We start from the raw sequence: 16,439 nt of genomic DNA, 5'->3' as shown, positions 1-16,439 counted from the left end.
AGAGTGCGAAAGAGTGCCTGGACTCTCTGCAGGCCGTGTGCGATCTGAGCAAACCTTTGCCAACCAAGTTCTGTGAGGAATTTCAACTTTGACTTAGTAGAGGTTTTGGATGTCTTTGAGGATTAATCTGAAGAAACCTTTTATTTCAGCCTTTCATAAAAATCTAAAATGAGGCCTTTCTTCTTTATCAGTAGAGATTTAAGAACTTGACTCAGTCATTTGGGTAGCCTCTGGGTATTTCTCCCAGGTGTTAGTGGTAACAGATGGGCCTTGTCATGATAAACTTGATCAAGTTCAGACTTTTGATCCCTAGAATGTCACCAGCTTGGTTTTTGAAGATAGAATTCCTTCTTGATAGTTCACTTATTTCTTAATTTTTTTGTTTCAATCTTAAAATGGAGCCAAATTTAAAAATAAATATTCCCGGGGCGCCTGGGTGGCTCAGTCGGTTAGGCGGCCGACTTCGGCTCGGGTCATGATCTCGCGGTCCGTGAGTTCGAGCCCCGAGTTGGGCTCTGTGCTGACAGCTCAGAGCCTGGAGCCTGTTTCGGATTCTGTGTCTCCCTGTCTCTGACCCTCCCCTGTTCATGCTCTGTCTCTCTCTGTCTCAAAAATAAATAAATGTTAAAAAATTTTTAAAAATAAATAAATATTCCGTTTGAGGATTCTGAATATATTGTCTACTGTTACTATATTGGGGACATAAAACTACTTTCATGAAATAACTAAGAAAAATACCATATGTTATGCAAGCTAGAGTCATGAGGGCCCATAGGTCAGGGCACGTGTATGGCTGAGGCCCTGCAAAAGAAGTGTGTGAGGGGAAACAGGAAGGCTTTCTGGAAGTCTTGGGTGTGAAGTGGAGCCTTGAAGAGAGTGAGGTTTTCTGCTGGAGAGGGGGTGACTCGGTGGGTGATGAAAGGACTGGCTTGACTGGGAAAGGGTTACCCTGTTGGAGGAAAGTGAGAACTCTATGCCTTTATGCTTCTTTCCTGCCTCTGAGGCACTCCTGAGGAACTAGGAATGGGAGACTAATTCAGGGTCCCTTCTGAGGGCATTTCTGAAGGGGGAGTGTTTCTGTCTCTTTTACTCCTAAAAGGTTTTCTTGGGTTCCTTAGAATTGTAACTGATGCCACTGTCTGAAAACCTTGCTATTTGCTAGTTAAAAGAGGATTAAATGCCAGACTAGAAATTACGGGTTTTGAGAGAATGGCAGTAGGAGTGGTTCTGGGTCCCTGGATTAGCACTGTGGAAACAGGGAGAATGTTCTGTTGCCAGAGGAGCCTGGCCTTAGAGCAGACATCAGAGTTTACCCACTTCTTTTTTTTTTCTTTTTAAAAAAAATTTTTTAAGATTTGTTTATTTTTGAGAGAGAGTGTGATCAGGGATGGGGAGAGAGAGAGGGAGACACAGAATCCAAAGCAAGCTCCAGGCTCTGAGCTGTCAACACAGAGCCTGATGTGGGGCTCCAACCCATGAGCAGCAAGATGACCTGATCCAAAGTCGGACGTTCAACTGACGGAGCCACCCAGGTGTCCCAGAGTTTACCCACTTCTTACTCACTGACTTGCTGTTCCCACCCAGTCTCATGGCCACTGTGGTGAGAAGGATAAGCCTGGACTCCCTTCTCTGACCTGCTTGAGGGCCTCTTGTGTGTCCTGCTGATCTGGGGTCACATACTCTGTTCTTGTTCTGAAACTCCAGGCTCTGAAGTGTGAAAATCAATTATAATTCTTAAAGACTTTATTCAGACAGACTTTTCTATTGTATTTTTATCAGAATCCTATTTTATTTCAGCTACAGTAGAGACAACTCTTCAGTTCATCCAAATACCATTAAGATAAACTGAGCTTTTATAAGAATTTGGATACAGTATTCCTTTTAAGAAGTAGCCTCGTAAGCTATTATATTGACTAATTTATACTTTTAAAAAGTTATTGTGGCTCCTGGGTGGCTCAGTCGGTTAAGCGTCCGACTTCAGCTCAGGTCATGATCTCACAGTCCATGAGTTTGAGCCCCGCGTCCAGGCTCTGTGCTGACACCTCAGAGCCTGGAGGCTGCTTCAGATTCTGTGTTTTGCTGTCTCTCTGCCCCTCCCCTGCTCATGCTCTCTCTCTCTCTCTGTCTCAAAAATAAATAAAAACATTAAAAAAAAAAAAGTTACTGTTTCAGTATTAACCATAGCTTAATAATTTAGTAGTGTAAAAAAAAAAAAATTTAGTAGTGTAAACAGTTGTAAACAAAAGATTTTTAATGATCATGAAAATATTGAATCTTTTAGGATGAGCAATACTTTTTTTAAAATTTTTTTTTAATGTTTGTTTATTTCTGACAGAGAGACAGAACATGAGTGGGGGAGGGGCAGAGAGAGAGGGAGACCCAGAATCCAAAGCAGGCTCCAGGCTCCAAGCTGTCAGCACGGAGCCTGATGCAGGGCACGAACCCACAAACCACGAGATCATGACCTGAGCCAGAGTCGGACGCTCAACCGACCAAGCCACCCAGGCACCCCAGCATGAGCAATACTATTTTAAGAAAAAAATGTTACCTTAAGGAGCATTGGCCTCTATCTGGATGGTCTGAGAGAGTGTATTTGAAATGAAACTTTACCTGTGTGACCTCCTGCATTGCTTAGAATCATTACATTGCTGAGAAGCTATTGAGCTTCCTTAAAAGAGAAATGGGGTGATGGTCCAGAACACAGTACAGAAAGAAGACTGGCCTGCTGGATGTTGGGCTCCAGAGAAGATACTAGTGGCTACTAATACATACAGTTCTGGGTCTGGTCTTCAGTCCTGCAGATCTAGAGAGAAGGCTTCCACCTTAGGGTCTCTAAACCCTCCTCTTCACCAAGCTCAGAGAATACTGAGTAGCCTAGAGTCTTCTAGTCTGGTGTTCTTTCTCCCTGTGCATGCCTCCCAGGTCACCATAGTGTTGGGGTATGTCTTTGGTGAACCTGGTACCAAATCTGAAGTAGTTACAAGACCATAATAGGGGTCTCTCAGCAGTTGTAGGATCATCTTGTCAAGGAAAGATGGACTGACTGACATTCTGTCGGAATTGACGCAGTGAATCCTGACTGCCTTTTTTCTATACTCATCTAGATGGGCTCTTCCAGCATTGACTTTTCTCCATTTATTCTGTTTATTCTCATGCCCTTTTGCTAAGCAGTCCCCTGTCTCCTAGTTTTTTTTTTTTTGTTTGTTTGTTGTTGTTGTTGTTTATGTTTGAGGGATGCAGAGAGAGAACACAAGCAAGGGAGGTGCAGGGGGAACAGAGGATCCGAAGCAGGCTCAGATGCTGACAGCAAATAAGCCCAGTGTGGGTTTTAAACCCACAAACCATAAGATCATGATCTGAGCTGAAGTTGGACACTCAACTGACTGAGCCATCCAGGTGCCCCCTTCTAGTTTTTTTCCTTAAAGACTTACTGATGTATTGAAATTGGTCACCATGGAGTTTTTCTTGCTCAGCAGGTCACTAGTACTCTCACATGACTTTGATCCTTTACTCTTGGCTTTCAAGTTCATGTCTGAGAAGGCAGTCTTATTTTTCTTATTTTCAAGTCCTTGTACTTGTTGGGATGAAGGGGAGGGACCGTTTCTCCTTCTTGGAATCCCCAAATACCAACAAGAAATCAGAGGGTGGTAGGTGAGCTCTGTGAAGCCCGAGCAGTCAGTGGGGCGCTTTGCTAGGCCGTTCCTACTGCCTTTGTTGAGTGCCTACTATGTTTCAGGCATAATTGAGTGTTAGGGATATCGTGGTGAGCAAGGCAGACTTGGCCTCTGCCCTCATGGAGCTTGATCTTGTGGTAGAGGTAGGTATTAATTAAATTATCCCATTACATATAATTATAAACCATGGTAAGTACTCCAGAGGAGGAGAACATGTGATCTCACAGCATTCTTAACCCAGCGACCAGATTCAGGGGGTAGAGTTGGGGAAGATTTCTTTGAGAAGTAACTTATAGGGAACAAAGAATTTTGAAAGGTGCGAAGAAAGAAGGAGGGCCAAATCTGAGGATGGAAAAGGATTATGTGTGAGGCTGTAAGCTACATGAGGAACAGGCACTGGGTGCATCTTGCTCTTTCTGTACCTTTGGCTCAAGGGTCCAGAAAATGCTCAGTACAAGTTGATTTATGAACTAGAAAGGCTCCAGGCAAGCTAGGGTGAGCACAGGGCCTCCCTGGAGGGGCTGGCTTCATGTCAAAGATGTATGGTTCCAATGTGGTCTCTCCCCCAAATGCCTGAGCTTCAGGGAATGGCTTGGGGAAGAATAAACGTCTTCTATAGAGAAATCCCTGCTCTCAGAGGCAAGGCAGCTTTTTAGGTATTGAACCAATACAATCAAGATCATGAGTAATTGGACATATTACATTAAATACTTAGAAAATAAAATCAGAGTATTCTGTGCTACTGATGATAAGAATATGAAGCAAATCAGAGCTTACAGTGATAAAAATAGACCTTTTCAAATCCCTTTAGATCTTCATTTTTCTTTTTTCTTTAAATTTTCTTTTAAAGTTTGTGTATTTAGAGAGAGAGCACATGTGCTAGTACACACAAGCAGAGGAGGGACAGAGAGAGAGGGAGAGAGGATCCCAAGGAGGCTCCATGTTGTCTAGCACAGAACCTGACGTGGGGCTTGATCTCCCAAACCTCAAGATCGTGACCTGAGCCAAAACCGAGTAGGATGCTTAACTGAGCCACCCAGGCGTCCCCTAGATTCTTATTTTTCTTAACAGGAGGCTAAAACATTAGGATCTCTGATGTCCAATGAGGGAAAGCCTTATAAATAATGGGGAGTAACACTGAGAAAGGTGGGTTCTTTAAAGCCTTCTAGACTCCAGAGCTACACTAATACGGTAGTCACTAGTTATATGTGGCTATTGAATTAATTAAAATTGAATAAAATTTGAATTTAGTTACACAGTTGTACCAGCCAGGTTTTAAGTGCTCAGTTAGCTACATGTGGCTAGTGGTTACTGTATAGACAACACAGACATCAACCATTTCCACTGCAGAAAGTTCTATTAGACTGTGCTGCTCTGAAGCATTTGAACCTTGTCCTAGGGGTAATACTTTGTAGAGAGGGTGTAGAGTCAGTGTCACCTGAGTGGTCCTCCCTCCTTGCCCCCTGTGAGTAGTAGATGGGAGAGGGTGCTGAGATTCTTGCTGATGTTCTTACAGATGAAGTGTTGGGAACTCACTGGGTCTTCTCTCTCTTCTGCCTACAGTGTTGGAGAGCTGGCTGGACTACACTGGGGAATTGGAGCCCCCAGAGCCGCTGGCCAGACTTCCACAGCTCAAACATTGCATCAAGCAGCTGCTGATGGACCTGGGCAAGGTGCAGCAGATCGCACTCTGCTGCTCAACATGAAACTGGGCACCCAGAACTAGTGGAGGCACAGTCCTGGGGCACCTGCAGGAGGAGCTTTGCATATTTAAATAAATAAACCTAGCATGCCGAATGCACGTGACACCGACTGACTTCAGGGATCTGGGCAGGGGTGTGATGGACATTGGATAAAGGGGCCATTTTGGCTGCTGGAGGGCAGGGCACTCTGATCTTGAAGCCTACCAAGAAGGTGGCAAATAGACTCTTGGGATTCCCTTCTGTGCACATCGTTGAATGGAGAGTGAGTGAGTCTTTTTGCACAAACTTCACTTGAAATCGTGCCACTGATAAATGGAATGAGAGCCAAAAAAGTTTAGTCGGAAACAGTTGTAAATTCAACTTGCAGCTTATTTAATTGACTTTTTTGTCAGGGTGGGGCACATGCCAAACCTTCTGGTTTCTACCTGGCATGGATTTAGGCAGCAGGCATCATTTACATTGTTTCAGCTTCATGAGAATGTCGTGACTTCACATTCTGTGGAGGTTGGGAGGGAGCGGAGGCCTTGGCTGCCCTGCCTTCTCCTTAGGACTCTTCTTCACTTTTCTCACCACATGTCTTGCATGACTTCATGGTACCGGGGACAAGTTTTGTATGCTTTTACCCCAGAGTTGGCTGGGTTGTGTCTTTTGTAGCAGAGCCCATACAGCCTGTGGAGGAACTAGAATCTCACTGTAATAATCTAGGAGGAATTCCAAACTGAAGCAGGCAGGGTCTGGAACCCGAAGGACAGTGTTTTCTACCCACTTCTTAATATTGACAGCTTCCCAGTTCTATTTAATGTCCAAAAAATGGTTCCCAAAATTTTGAACACTTTTCACTGTAAAGATTTGTTACAAAGGATGTGGTTTGGGGAATTACCTTATTTTATATTGTTGTAAACAAACTTCAGATTCTACATGTGCCGCTTTTCTCCTTCCCAGAAGGGTGTATGTTCAGTAGCTGACGTTTTCAGAATTGTTTTAATATACTTTAACACTTTAGATTTCCTGTTTATATTTTTTTGTGAGGTCAAGGTGATTATGCTGCTTAAGGTCCAGGTACAGTTTGTACCTTTTGAGACGATATTTGTTAGTCTTGCAGGTTACTGTTCCACCTGTAATTGCTATATTGTTTCGTTTTTCCTTGCTAGACAAAGTTAAAGAAAACGTTCCATGCTTTGAGGAAATGACCCCTTTCACCATTTAGTTTACTTATCACTAAAGGCAAAAATCAAAGCACAGTTGTCCATTAACACTCACAAGTTAATTATGGGTTTATGAATCTGTAATGTTATATGCTGCAAATATTTACTATGTAAACGTGAAGTAGCCATTATCTCTATAGCAATGACAGTATCTCCAGCGACCTTCAGAATGATTAGGCCTTTAAGGCACATAGGTCATTGTGGTCTTGAAGGCCTCTGTACCAAAATCTGTTTCAGGGAATGCTCTGTCCAGTGATTTCTTCACCATTTGATATAAAATGAATTTAGGACCAGTTGACCTGCTGTAGCTTATCCATCAGAGGGAATACGTGTGGCTGTGACATCTGTAGTAAAGCTGACGTGATTCCTCTACAAGAGGCTCTTTCCCATTGCTAACATTGGCGTTTCTGGTGGGGGAAGAAATGTTCAAGGAGTGTGCATGACATCTATATTTTGCATAATTTATCAGACAGCCACATTATAGAATTGTGTGTCTGAAAAGGGATGAAACAGGATGATTTTCTGTAGCCACAACTGTGAGGTATGATGACTGTTGTATTATTAGATTACTGATTTTTGTTTTCTGAAAATACATTTGAGCATCACATCTGGAGAAGCTACAACTTTAAGGGAGTCAATCTCATGTCTTTCTCAAAAATGGAAGCAGAAACTGAATTACCCTAATTTTGCCAAGTGGCTGTTACTGGGTCTATTGTTAAATTTTGTAAAGGAAATAATCCCATTTCACTCATCATGACTTTTGTCCTTAGGAAAGCAGGGATGACTCCCAAGTTCTGATAACCTCAATGTGCTTCTCTAACTTAAAGCCATGTTGAGGGGCTCCATCCCCAATTCCTGGGTCAAGTTGAATTAACCCCAAGTTGGAGCACTGGAAACTGTTATTTGCAAAGATTACTGTTACCATTTAGAAATATGTACACTACCTAAGTTTTCTTTTGAGAAAAACTATCCACCTATAAAAAATTGCCTTGACAAAAACAGTTCTGGTTTGACTAATCATTTTGTTTCTTTAAATGGTGTTATGCAAGGTGGACCCTTGATGAGCCAACATTGCACTGTGGATACATATCTATGTTTACGCGCTATTAGAACAGAAGGCGCTGTATATAGAAATGTTGCTTTGAAGCAATATTTGCAAAACATGCAAACTTCTGTATCTGTATTTGGAAAAAAATAAAACAGGTTTTTGTTGCTATGTTTCAATCATGTTACTATAAAGTTCTGTACCCTACTTTTAATGTGCATTACATAATTTTCTATAAACCTTACTTTTTAAAGGAAGTCTGCTTTTACACTGTAAACGGATTTATCTTCTGCAGGGAGGCAAATGCAAGCTTAAGATCCTAAATTCCAAGAAAGTATGCAAAAGAATTTTGAATTCATCTAAGGGTCTTTAATAATTTCAAAAGTAAAATGCCCCTACACCAGCCTCTAACCCAGTCTGGCTCATGCTTTGTGGTGTGAGCTGCATACTTATTAAATTACAATTGTTGAGAGCAGTGAAGGGAAGATAGGTCTGGCCTTCCTCATATTAAGAGATGGCACCCATTGCAATTGGGATATTTCTGAGGCCAATCCAAACTGTCTACAGACCCCAATTAGTTCCTTCCTGGGTGGGCACAAGACTTAAGGAAGAGGAGGCTTTAAGATTTCACAACAGAGCTTGTGAATTACAATGTTGCCAAGTTCTTCTCTAAGCAATTGTTCATTAAAAAAAATAATAAAGGGAGGCAGTTGGGAGAGACATTAAAATGAGTAGAACCGGCAATAAAATAATTCGTTAGTTCACACCAGTTGTTAAATCTTAGGGGCCTAAAATATGGCAAGAATCACTTTGGAGACTTAAACCAAAGCTCGCAAGGAGCTCTCCAAAAGGACCCGCATTAAACACTAAAATAGCCCTCTGGCTTGGGTCTTTTGGGAAGCCCGTGCCCCAAGGGCAGGTTGATGGCCAAATTGCTATTTGCCTGCCACAACCACTTTCCACTACCTTTTTAGGTAGGAAAACAAATTTCATATTCTAGTGAGACATCGGGGCGAATACGGAACCCAGAATGTTAAAACCCTCTTTCCGTAGACTCCCAACTAAACAAAGGAATCCCAAGTGGGGTCCTGTGAGGCGAGGAGAAAAATTTTCCAGATGCGGAGGCCCAGGCCTAGCCAACACGTTAATGATCCCACAAAACGAGCAAATGCCAAGTGGACAGAAAACAAAGGCTTTATTCTCATGGGCTCCCAACTTGGCCTCGCCACCAGCCAAAAAGGAGGTCGCAAGTAAACAGGCTCGGGAAAACAAACCTAGTAAAGGACGAACGAAAGGGACATATCCGACGACTGGAGCTGCCCAAAAGTCATTTCTCAGGAACGCGTAATGGAGAGCCAGGTTCAGCCCCCGGACTCGATAGTGGCCCCAGTCCAGAGAACTCCCGAGCCCGGCCGCCCGAAGCTCCGCCGCTCAGCCCGTGATGCGCACATCGGAGCGGCGGCGAAGCCGCCGAGCCCGCGCCGCCTCGGGCAGGATGGCGAGCAGCTGCTCCTGCACCAGCATCTCCACGATCTGCTCCTTCGTGCGAATGTCGGGTCGCAGCCATTGGCGCGAGAGCTCCCGCAGCTGCCGGAACGCCTCCCGCGGGCCTGCGGCATCCTGGTAGCGGAACTGCCGGAAACGCTGGCGGAACGTCTCGGGGCCGGGTCGGGAGCCGCCAGGCTGTGGAGGGGAGCGCGGAGCGGCTTCGGCAAGCGGCGGGGAGTCCAAGGCTGCGGGCCTCAGAGGCAGCTCCAGGGCCGCGGAGGCAGCCGCGGGAGGCGTAGGAATCCCTTCAGACACCGCGGCGCTGGGACTGGAGGGTTCGGGGGCAGACGGTAGGGCCTTAGGTGTCGACGAGGAGGCCGCAAAGTTACGCTCCGGACCTGAGCTCAGGCCGGCTCCTTCTTCCTCCTTCTCTGGCGGCGACGTGAGGCCCGCAGCAGCCGCCAAGCTCGGCTCCGTCGCAGCCATGACTCCTAGCTCCGGACCTCACCCTTTGTTCCGCAGGCGTGGGCTCAGCACTGCGTCTGCGCGGGAGCTGGCTGAGGAGGGAGACGTTTCGCGCGTGAAGGCCCATCCCACAAGGCCTCCAGGCAGGCGGGCGGGGGAGGGCCGACAGCGCGCCCAACTCACCAACTCCCCAAAAAGACTCGAGGCTGCCGGAAGCGGAAGTCTCCATTAGCTTCTATGATGAGTTCGGCGCCAGAGAGCCCGGAAGCCGAGTCCCAGCTCCCGGAAGCGGCGCCCCCTAGCGTTAGCGAGTCGAGTGAGGAGGTGGATGTGACGGGGGAGCGGCGGCGTCCCCGGCTAGGCGTGCGCTGGGCTTCTCTTCACGATGGCTCCTCCCAGCACCAGTTAAAGGAGTCGGAGTCTGAGGAGGAGAGGGAGGAAGACGAGCCGGAGGAGGAGGAGGAGCTCCGAGGAGTCTTTATCCACTTCGGCCCGCAGGTGATCCGCACCTACCGCTGCTTGCACGCCTCCTTACTTGACCCTGACTAGGATGATAGCAAGCCACGGTTTCGCTGGGGCCGGCGTCCGACCGGTGGCGGGACCGGGATGGCGGGACGGAGGTCGGGCAGTAGGGAAGGTCTCGACCCGGGGAAGTCCTCTCTCCCTGAAAAGAGGAGGGTAGGCACTTGCCTTATTGACAGGATGACAAAATACAAGGGTGTGTGAAGATCCCCAACACACATAGTAAGACTTGCCCCTGCCATGGCACGAAATGTATGCTCAAGAACTGTGCCATAATTATTTTTTGCGTGTCCTTTGAAACCAAGGGACAAGTGCCTCTGTTCTGCTTTTAACATTAAGATTAGTAAATAGACTGTAGATGCCTTGCCCCATATGGTGGCCATTAGCCGCATGGGCTTACTGAGTCCTTGAAATGTGGCTAGTCGGAGTTGAGATGTGTTGTAATGTAAAATACAAGATGTAGTACCAAAAAAAAAAAAAAAAAGTAAAATATTTCAGTATTTTTTACATTGGTAACATGTTAGGTTGATAATATTTTGCGTATGTTGGGTCAAATAAAGTGTATTATTAAAATTAACCTGTGTCATTTTACTTTTTAAATGTGACTACTAGAAAATTTTAAATTATGTGTATGGTTTGCACTGCGGCTGCCTTGGTGGTGTCCCCCATTTGAGACTTGTTGAGAGGATTAAATCATTAAAGCCCTTGGAAAGTAAGGGCTTTTTAAATGTTTGTTACCGACTTCATTAGGTAAATTGCTATTTCTGAGCTACAGTTCTTTTATCTGTAAAATGTGGAGGTAATAAAATTTACCTCAGAAATCATGAGAATTCAGCGAGACAGTGCATATAAAAGCATCTAGCTCTGACAACCCTTCAGTAAGTGATATATTCTATTTGACAGCTGACTCACAATTATGTTTTGTATTGCCATTTCACAGGTAGGGAAACTAAGGCCCAGAGACAGAAGCCTCCCGTGAAGGGTTTTGTATCTGCTTTGTGCAGAAGGAGTGGGCCTGTTTACTGTAACTTGTAATACACCAGCAGCCCTGATATAAAATTGGCCTCCCCCATGGGATGTGCTCTCCTGAATAGGTAGAAGTGGATCCTCACAGAACAGTTTTCACAGCCTAAAAACCTTGAAAGTCATGTAGTGGGTCTTGAATATTTTTTAGTTATTGACGTTTAAAATTGGGAGATTTCACATGCAAATCTGATTTCTGGCTTTTGTGAGAAAGTGGATGAGCTGAACACATTGGTCCCACCCACATTCCTGCCAATCGACAATTACCTAGAGCTGAGTAGCATTCTTTTAGACAAAGATGCTCAGTCCTGTCCTGGATGGCCTCAATCCCCACCACTCCTTTTTGTCTCTGAAACAGAATGCTGTTTACATTTACTATTGCTTTCATGTTGTTTTCCTTAAAGGTGATATTTTTCTTTATTTCCAGAGGTGGGAAAACAGAGACGTAGAGTTTGTTAGGCCTACTAGCTTCAAACCTTTACTTTTGCCTCGTCCCTTGGCATTTTGATTCACTGCCCGGAGTGAACCAACCAACAGTCCTATTCTCTGGGTGGTAACAGGCAGTCAGTGTCCAGGGCTAAGAGAGCACATCAAACCTTGCTGCAAGGATGAAGAGTCATGGAAGACTTTACTGGGGAGGAGAACTTTAAATTGAGATTCAAGAAAAAGGGTGGATTTAGGGGCATTCTAGGTAGAAGGCATTGCCAGTGCTGAGGCACAGAGTGAATGGGAGCAAAACTTTGTGGAAACTTTAGACTACAGGAGGGAGTGGCCAGGGTCTGGGAAAGGGATAAAAGCTGAGGTTGGAAGGTCATTTGGAGGTTAAATCATAGAGAGCCTAGAGTTCCATGTTGAAAAATTGAATCCTTGAACTCTCAGGAAAGGGAGTGAACTCTGTGGTCCGTGAAATCACAGAATGTTAGATCTCTAGTCCATTCCTTGCATCCCTATTAGAATAATGAGATATTAGAAATGGAGAGATCTTGGAGATCTGCTAGAATTATGGAATGTTAGAATGGAAAGGACCTTAGACATCAAATCCAAAAATTAGATTCAGTTATTCTGAACTGTATGAGTGAGTAAGCCCCCAGAATCTGAAAAAAAAAGTTACAGTATCTCTTCTGGAATTTTCGTACATCTGCATATAATTTCAGGTGGTTTCCAGATATCCTTGAGCCCACCCACAGGGCCCAGGTTAAGTTTAAAATATATTTATATGTGTTCCATTCTCCTGAATTTTCCAGGTTAAGAAGTCAGTGCACCACAAGGAAATGGATTGGTCCAAACTAAAAAAACTAGTAAGTGGTTCCATGAGAACAGAATTCTTTTGACTTGTAGTACAATGTTCTTACCATATTAGGCCTTTTCATTAGCACTAGTTTGGAAGCTCACTTGGGAAGGGATCCTAAATGATGCATCTCCTATCACTTAGCTTTCAACACAAGGCCGAATTCCCAGTTGACTCTCAGGAAATGTTGAATCAAGGAAAGAGGCAAGCAGTTGGTTTCATCTCTGCAGGGGAGCTCTAATATGACTCCCATACTCTTTCAGACACTGGTGTCTTTTGATGGCGTACTGTTGACGGTTGTGGTAAAGAAGCCTGGATACATTTTTTTTTATATGGAAATAACCATAGATTCATAGAAAGTTGCAAAAATAGAACAGAGAGGTCTCATGCACACTTCATCCAATTTCCCCCAGTGGTAATGCCCTACATAACCATAATACAATGTCAAAACCAGGAAATTGACAATGATAGAAGCCACAGAGTTTATTCAGATTTCACCAGTTTTATAAGTACTCATTTGTATATGTATGCAGGCTTATGCAGTTTTATCATGCAGCTGTACCACAATCAATATCTAGAAACATTTGATGAGCACTAAGATCCTGTAACCAAACTAAAGTGAGTTTGATTTTTAATGAATCACAGATAGAGACCACACCACGTAGAGCTCACAAAGTAAACTTTATTTGCAGCAACTAAGGAGATCATGGGTAATAACTTCTGAAGCTGTGACTCCCTAAGCAAAGATGAATGGATTCCTTTTATTTGGGGTTAGGATGAATATTTAGATAAGGAGGGCCTTGTCATCACATGTTAGAGGTGGGCATAAGGTTGTGCATGCACCTTAAGGATCCATGCCTATACATGCAGTGTATATTATGTAAATGAGGCTTGTGCTCCTCCTTGAGTGGAGATTTTAGTATTATCATGTTTGTTTATTTTTTTTAATTTTACTTTTTATTTTTTAAAATTTACATTCAAATTAGCATATAGTGCAACAATGATTTCAGGAGTAGATTCCTTAGTGCCCCTTACCCGTTTAGCCCATCCCCCTTCCCACAACCCCTCCAGTAACCCTCAGTTTGTTCTCCATATTTGTGAGTCTCTTCTGTTTTGTCCCCTCCCTGTTTTTATATTATTTTTGTTTTCCTTCCCTTATGTTCATCTGTTTTGTCTCTTAAAGTCTTCATATGAGTGAAGTCATATGATTTTTGTCTTTCTCTGATTGACTAATTTCACTTAGCACAATACCCTCCAGTTCCATCCATGTAGTTGCAAATGGCAAGATTTCATCCTTTTTGATTGCTGAGTAATACCCCATTGTATATATATACCACATCTTCTTTATGCATTTATCCATTATGGACATTTAGGCCCTTTCCATACTTTGGCTATTGTTGATAGTGCTGCTATAAACATGGGGTTGCATGTGTCCCTTCGAAACAGCACACCTGTATCCCTTGGGTAAATGCCTAGTAGTGCAATTGCTGGGTCGTAGGGTAGTTCTATTTTTAGTCTTTTGAGGAACCTCCATACTGTTTTCCATACTGGCTGCACCAGCTTGCATTCCCACCAACAATGCAAAAGAGATCCTCTTTTTCCGCATCCTTGCCAACATCTGTTGTTGCCTGAGTTGTTAATGTTAGCCATTCTGACAGGTGTAAGGTGGTATCTCATTGTGGTTTTGATTTGTATTTCCCTGATGATGAGTGATGTTAAGCATTTTTTCATGTGTCAGTTGGCCATCTGCATGTCTTCTTTGGAGAAGTGTCTATTCATGTCTTTTGCCCATTTCTTCACTGGATTATTTGTTTTTTGGGTGTTGAGTTTGATAAGTTCTTTATAGATTTTGGATACTAACCCTTTATCTGATATGTCATTTGCAAATATCTTCTCCCATTATGTTGGCTTGCCTTTTAGTTTTGCTGATTGTTTCCTGTTTATGTATTTTTTGAGAGAGAGGGACACAGAGTGCGAGCCGGGGAGGGGCAGAGAGAGAGAGGGAGATAGAGAATCTGAAGCAGGCTTCAGGCTCTGAACTGTCAGCACAGAGCTTCATGCGGGGCTCGAACTTATGAACTGTGAGGTCATGATTTGAGCCAACATCAGACGCTTAACCAGCTGAGCCATCCAGGTGCCCCAAGATTTTAGTATTATAGTGAGGTGAAGGTAACAGTTGGTCACCCCATGGTCCATCTGCACAAATGTGAGTCAGGGATTGTGTTCAGACTGGTCTGGGTGATCTGGGCCTGCTGCAACTCTTTGTCCAGGAAGTTGTTATTGCTTGAGGCTTAGTTTTTGTTCCCACCACAGGGATGTTATGCCCCTTGGGGTCTTTTGCCTGAATTAAAGATAAGCTGGAAAGAAGAACTTAAGGAAAAATGTGGGACAAAGGTTGGTGAGTACAAGCAGGTAGGCAGTAAAAGTCAGGTCTTTGGGTCTGGCTCTGACAATCCCTTTATAATTGCTACCACTTTATAGTTACACCCATTCCTCTCCGCTAACAGCCCCCCTATCCTTAGCTGCGGGCAACCACTAATCTGTTCTCCATCTCTATGATTTTGTCACTTCAAAAAATGTTATGTAAATGGAATATACAGTAAGTAGCCATTTGGGACTGGCTTTTTTCATTCAGAATAAATCCCTGGAGATTCATCTAATTCATCTAGGTTGTTTCGTATGTCAGTAGTTTGTTCATTTTTATTGCTGAGTAATAATCCATAGTGGGGATGTACACCATGGCTTGCTTATCCTGGCACTGGTTGAAAGACATTTGCATTATTTCCAATTTGGGGCTATTCCAAATAAAGCTGCTATGAATTATTTTATAATATGGCTTAGATAAATCAGACTCTTTCTGAGCTTGGGGGTAGTAACTACCTCACAGAATGGCTCTGAAGAATCAGTGAGGAAATATATGCAAAGGAACTGGTACCAGGTTTGGTATTATTTAGGTGTTCTTTAATTTCTTACATCAATGTTTCATTGTTTTCATCATACAGAATCTGCACATATTATGTTATATTTATACCTAAGTATTTTGTGTTTTTAGTGCTACTACAAATGGTATTGTTTAAAAATTTTTAGTTTCTAATTGTTTGATAATATATAAAAATACAATTGATTTTTGTCTAGTTATTTATATCCTGTTACTTCATTAAACCTGGAAACTCACCCCCAATGGGATTTGTTTGTTTGGTTGGTTGGTTGGTTTTTTTGTTTGTTTGTTTTGTTTTTTAAAATTTATTTTTGAGAGAGAGAGAGAGAGAGTGCAAGCAAGGGAGGGGCAGAGAGAGGGGGACAGAAGATCCGAAGCAGGCTCTGTGCTGGCAGTAGCGAGCCCAATATGGGGCTCAAACCCTCGAACTGTGAGATCATGACCTGAGCCGAAGTTGGACTTTCAACCAACTAAGCTACCCAGGAGCCCCTGTTTCTTCTTTTTTACTACCAACCCCCCAGTACACTTGCCATTATTTACTTGTAAGAGTCCCAAGTTAGTTGCTGTTTGTGTTTTGTCCAAAGTTTTTAGTTGTAAGAGACGAGGGAGAGAGGCTGTAATGGGATTACTGCATCTTGCTTACCACTGGAATTCATTATTCATTCTGATGCTCAAATTATCCTGGATTTGACCAGTGGGAACCTGCTCATGTCCTTTTGTATCCTTTTGACATGTGCCATCATTTTTTGAAACTTTCCTTAGTTTTAAGCACATTGTACCTTCCCCATCCCAGCTCTGGAATCAGCCATTTCTCCAAGAAACCTTTATTCTTTTAGTGGAGAATGGTGTTTAGAAACCAGGATTTGGACACTGGGTTTGTTCGTTGCTGTTGGAATAATTGCTGCTCCCAGGCTCCCTCAGGAACAAAGCTAGGGTGTATGTATGTATGCATGCATGCGTGTATGTATGACTCCCTCATGAACAGAGCTAGGGTGTGTGTATGTATATATGTATGCATGCATGTATATACCCCGAAAGTTAGTAAAGGAAACCTCAACTAAAATTGGAGTTGGAAAGGCCAGGTAGGG

The 16,439-nt window shown here is 43.5% G+C and overlaps 3 protein-coding genes across 4 annotated transcripts in view; 2 read left to right on the top strand and 1 right to left on the bottom strand.

Annotated features, from left to right (window-relative positions):
• Window positions 1-7,583, top strand: part of PHF20 (PHD finger protein 20) — a 173,159-nt gene extending 165,576 nt beyond the window's left edge. For both annotated transcript variants that reach the window (XM_047068404.1, XM_047068403.1), the window contains exon 18: window positions 5,238-7,583. In XM_047068404.1, coding sequence (XP_046924360.1) covers window positions 5,238-5,380 — 143 coding nt within the window. In that variant the 3' untranslated portion in view covers window positions 5,381-7,583. The remainder of the gene's footprint in view (window positions 1-5,237) is intronic.
• A 1,220-nt stretch (window positions 7,584-8,803) lies between these two features.
• SCAND1 (SCAN domain containing 1) lies at window positions 8,804-9,771 on the bottom strand. Its single transcript, XM_047068410.1, has one exon. It carries the CDS (start codon window positions 9,599-9,601, stop codon window positions 9,059-9,061), a length of 543 nt encoding a protein of 180 aa, XP_046924366.1. The 5' UTR covers window positions 9,602-9,771; the 3' UTR covers window positions 8,804-9,058.
• CNBD2 (cyclic nucleotide binding domain containing 2) overlaps window positions 9,716-16,439 on the top strand; it is a 66,343-nt gene continuing 59,619 nt past the window's right edge. The window contains exons 1-3 of the mRNA XM_047068411.1: window positions 9,716-10,078; window positions 12,370-12,423; window positions 14,727-14,825. Coding sequence (XP_046924367.1) covers window positions 9,818-10,078; window positions 12,370-12,423; window positions 14,727-14,825 — 414 coding nt within the window. The 5' untranslated portion in view covers window positions 9,716-9,817. The remainder of the gene's footprint in view (window positions 10,079-12,369; window positions 12,424-14,726; window positions 14,826-16,439) is intronic.

Source organism: Lynx rufus, unplaced genomic scaffold (assembly GCF_022079265.1).
Source record: "Lynx rufus isolate CCGP_SWC_20201006 ecotype Redwood Valley unplaced genomic scaffold, mLynRuf1.p SCAF_8, whole genome shotgun sequence".
Classification (NCBI taxonomy): Eukaryota; Metazoa; Chordata; class Mammalia; order Carnivora; family Felidae; genus Lynx; species Lynx rufus.
Note: the sequence above shows the minus strand (reverse complement) of the source record. Positions and strands in the feature narration are given on the sequence as shown.

Bases quoted from the DNA above. Each gene is read 5' to 3' on its own strand.
- SCAND1 (XM_047068410.1), bottom strand. From the start codon at position 9,601: ATGGCTGCGACGGAGCCGAGCTTGGCGGCTGCTGCGGGCCTCACGTCG.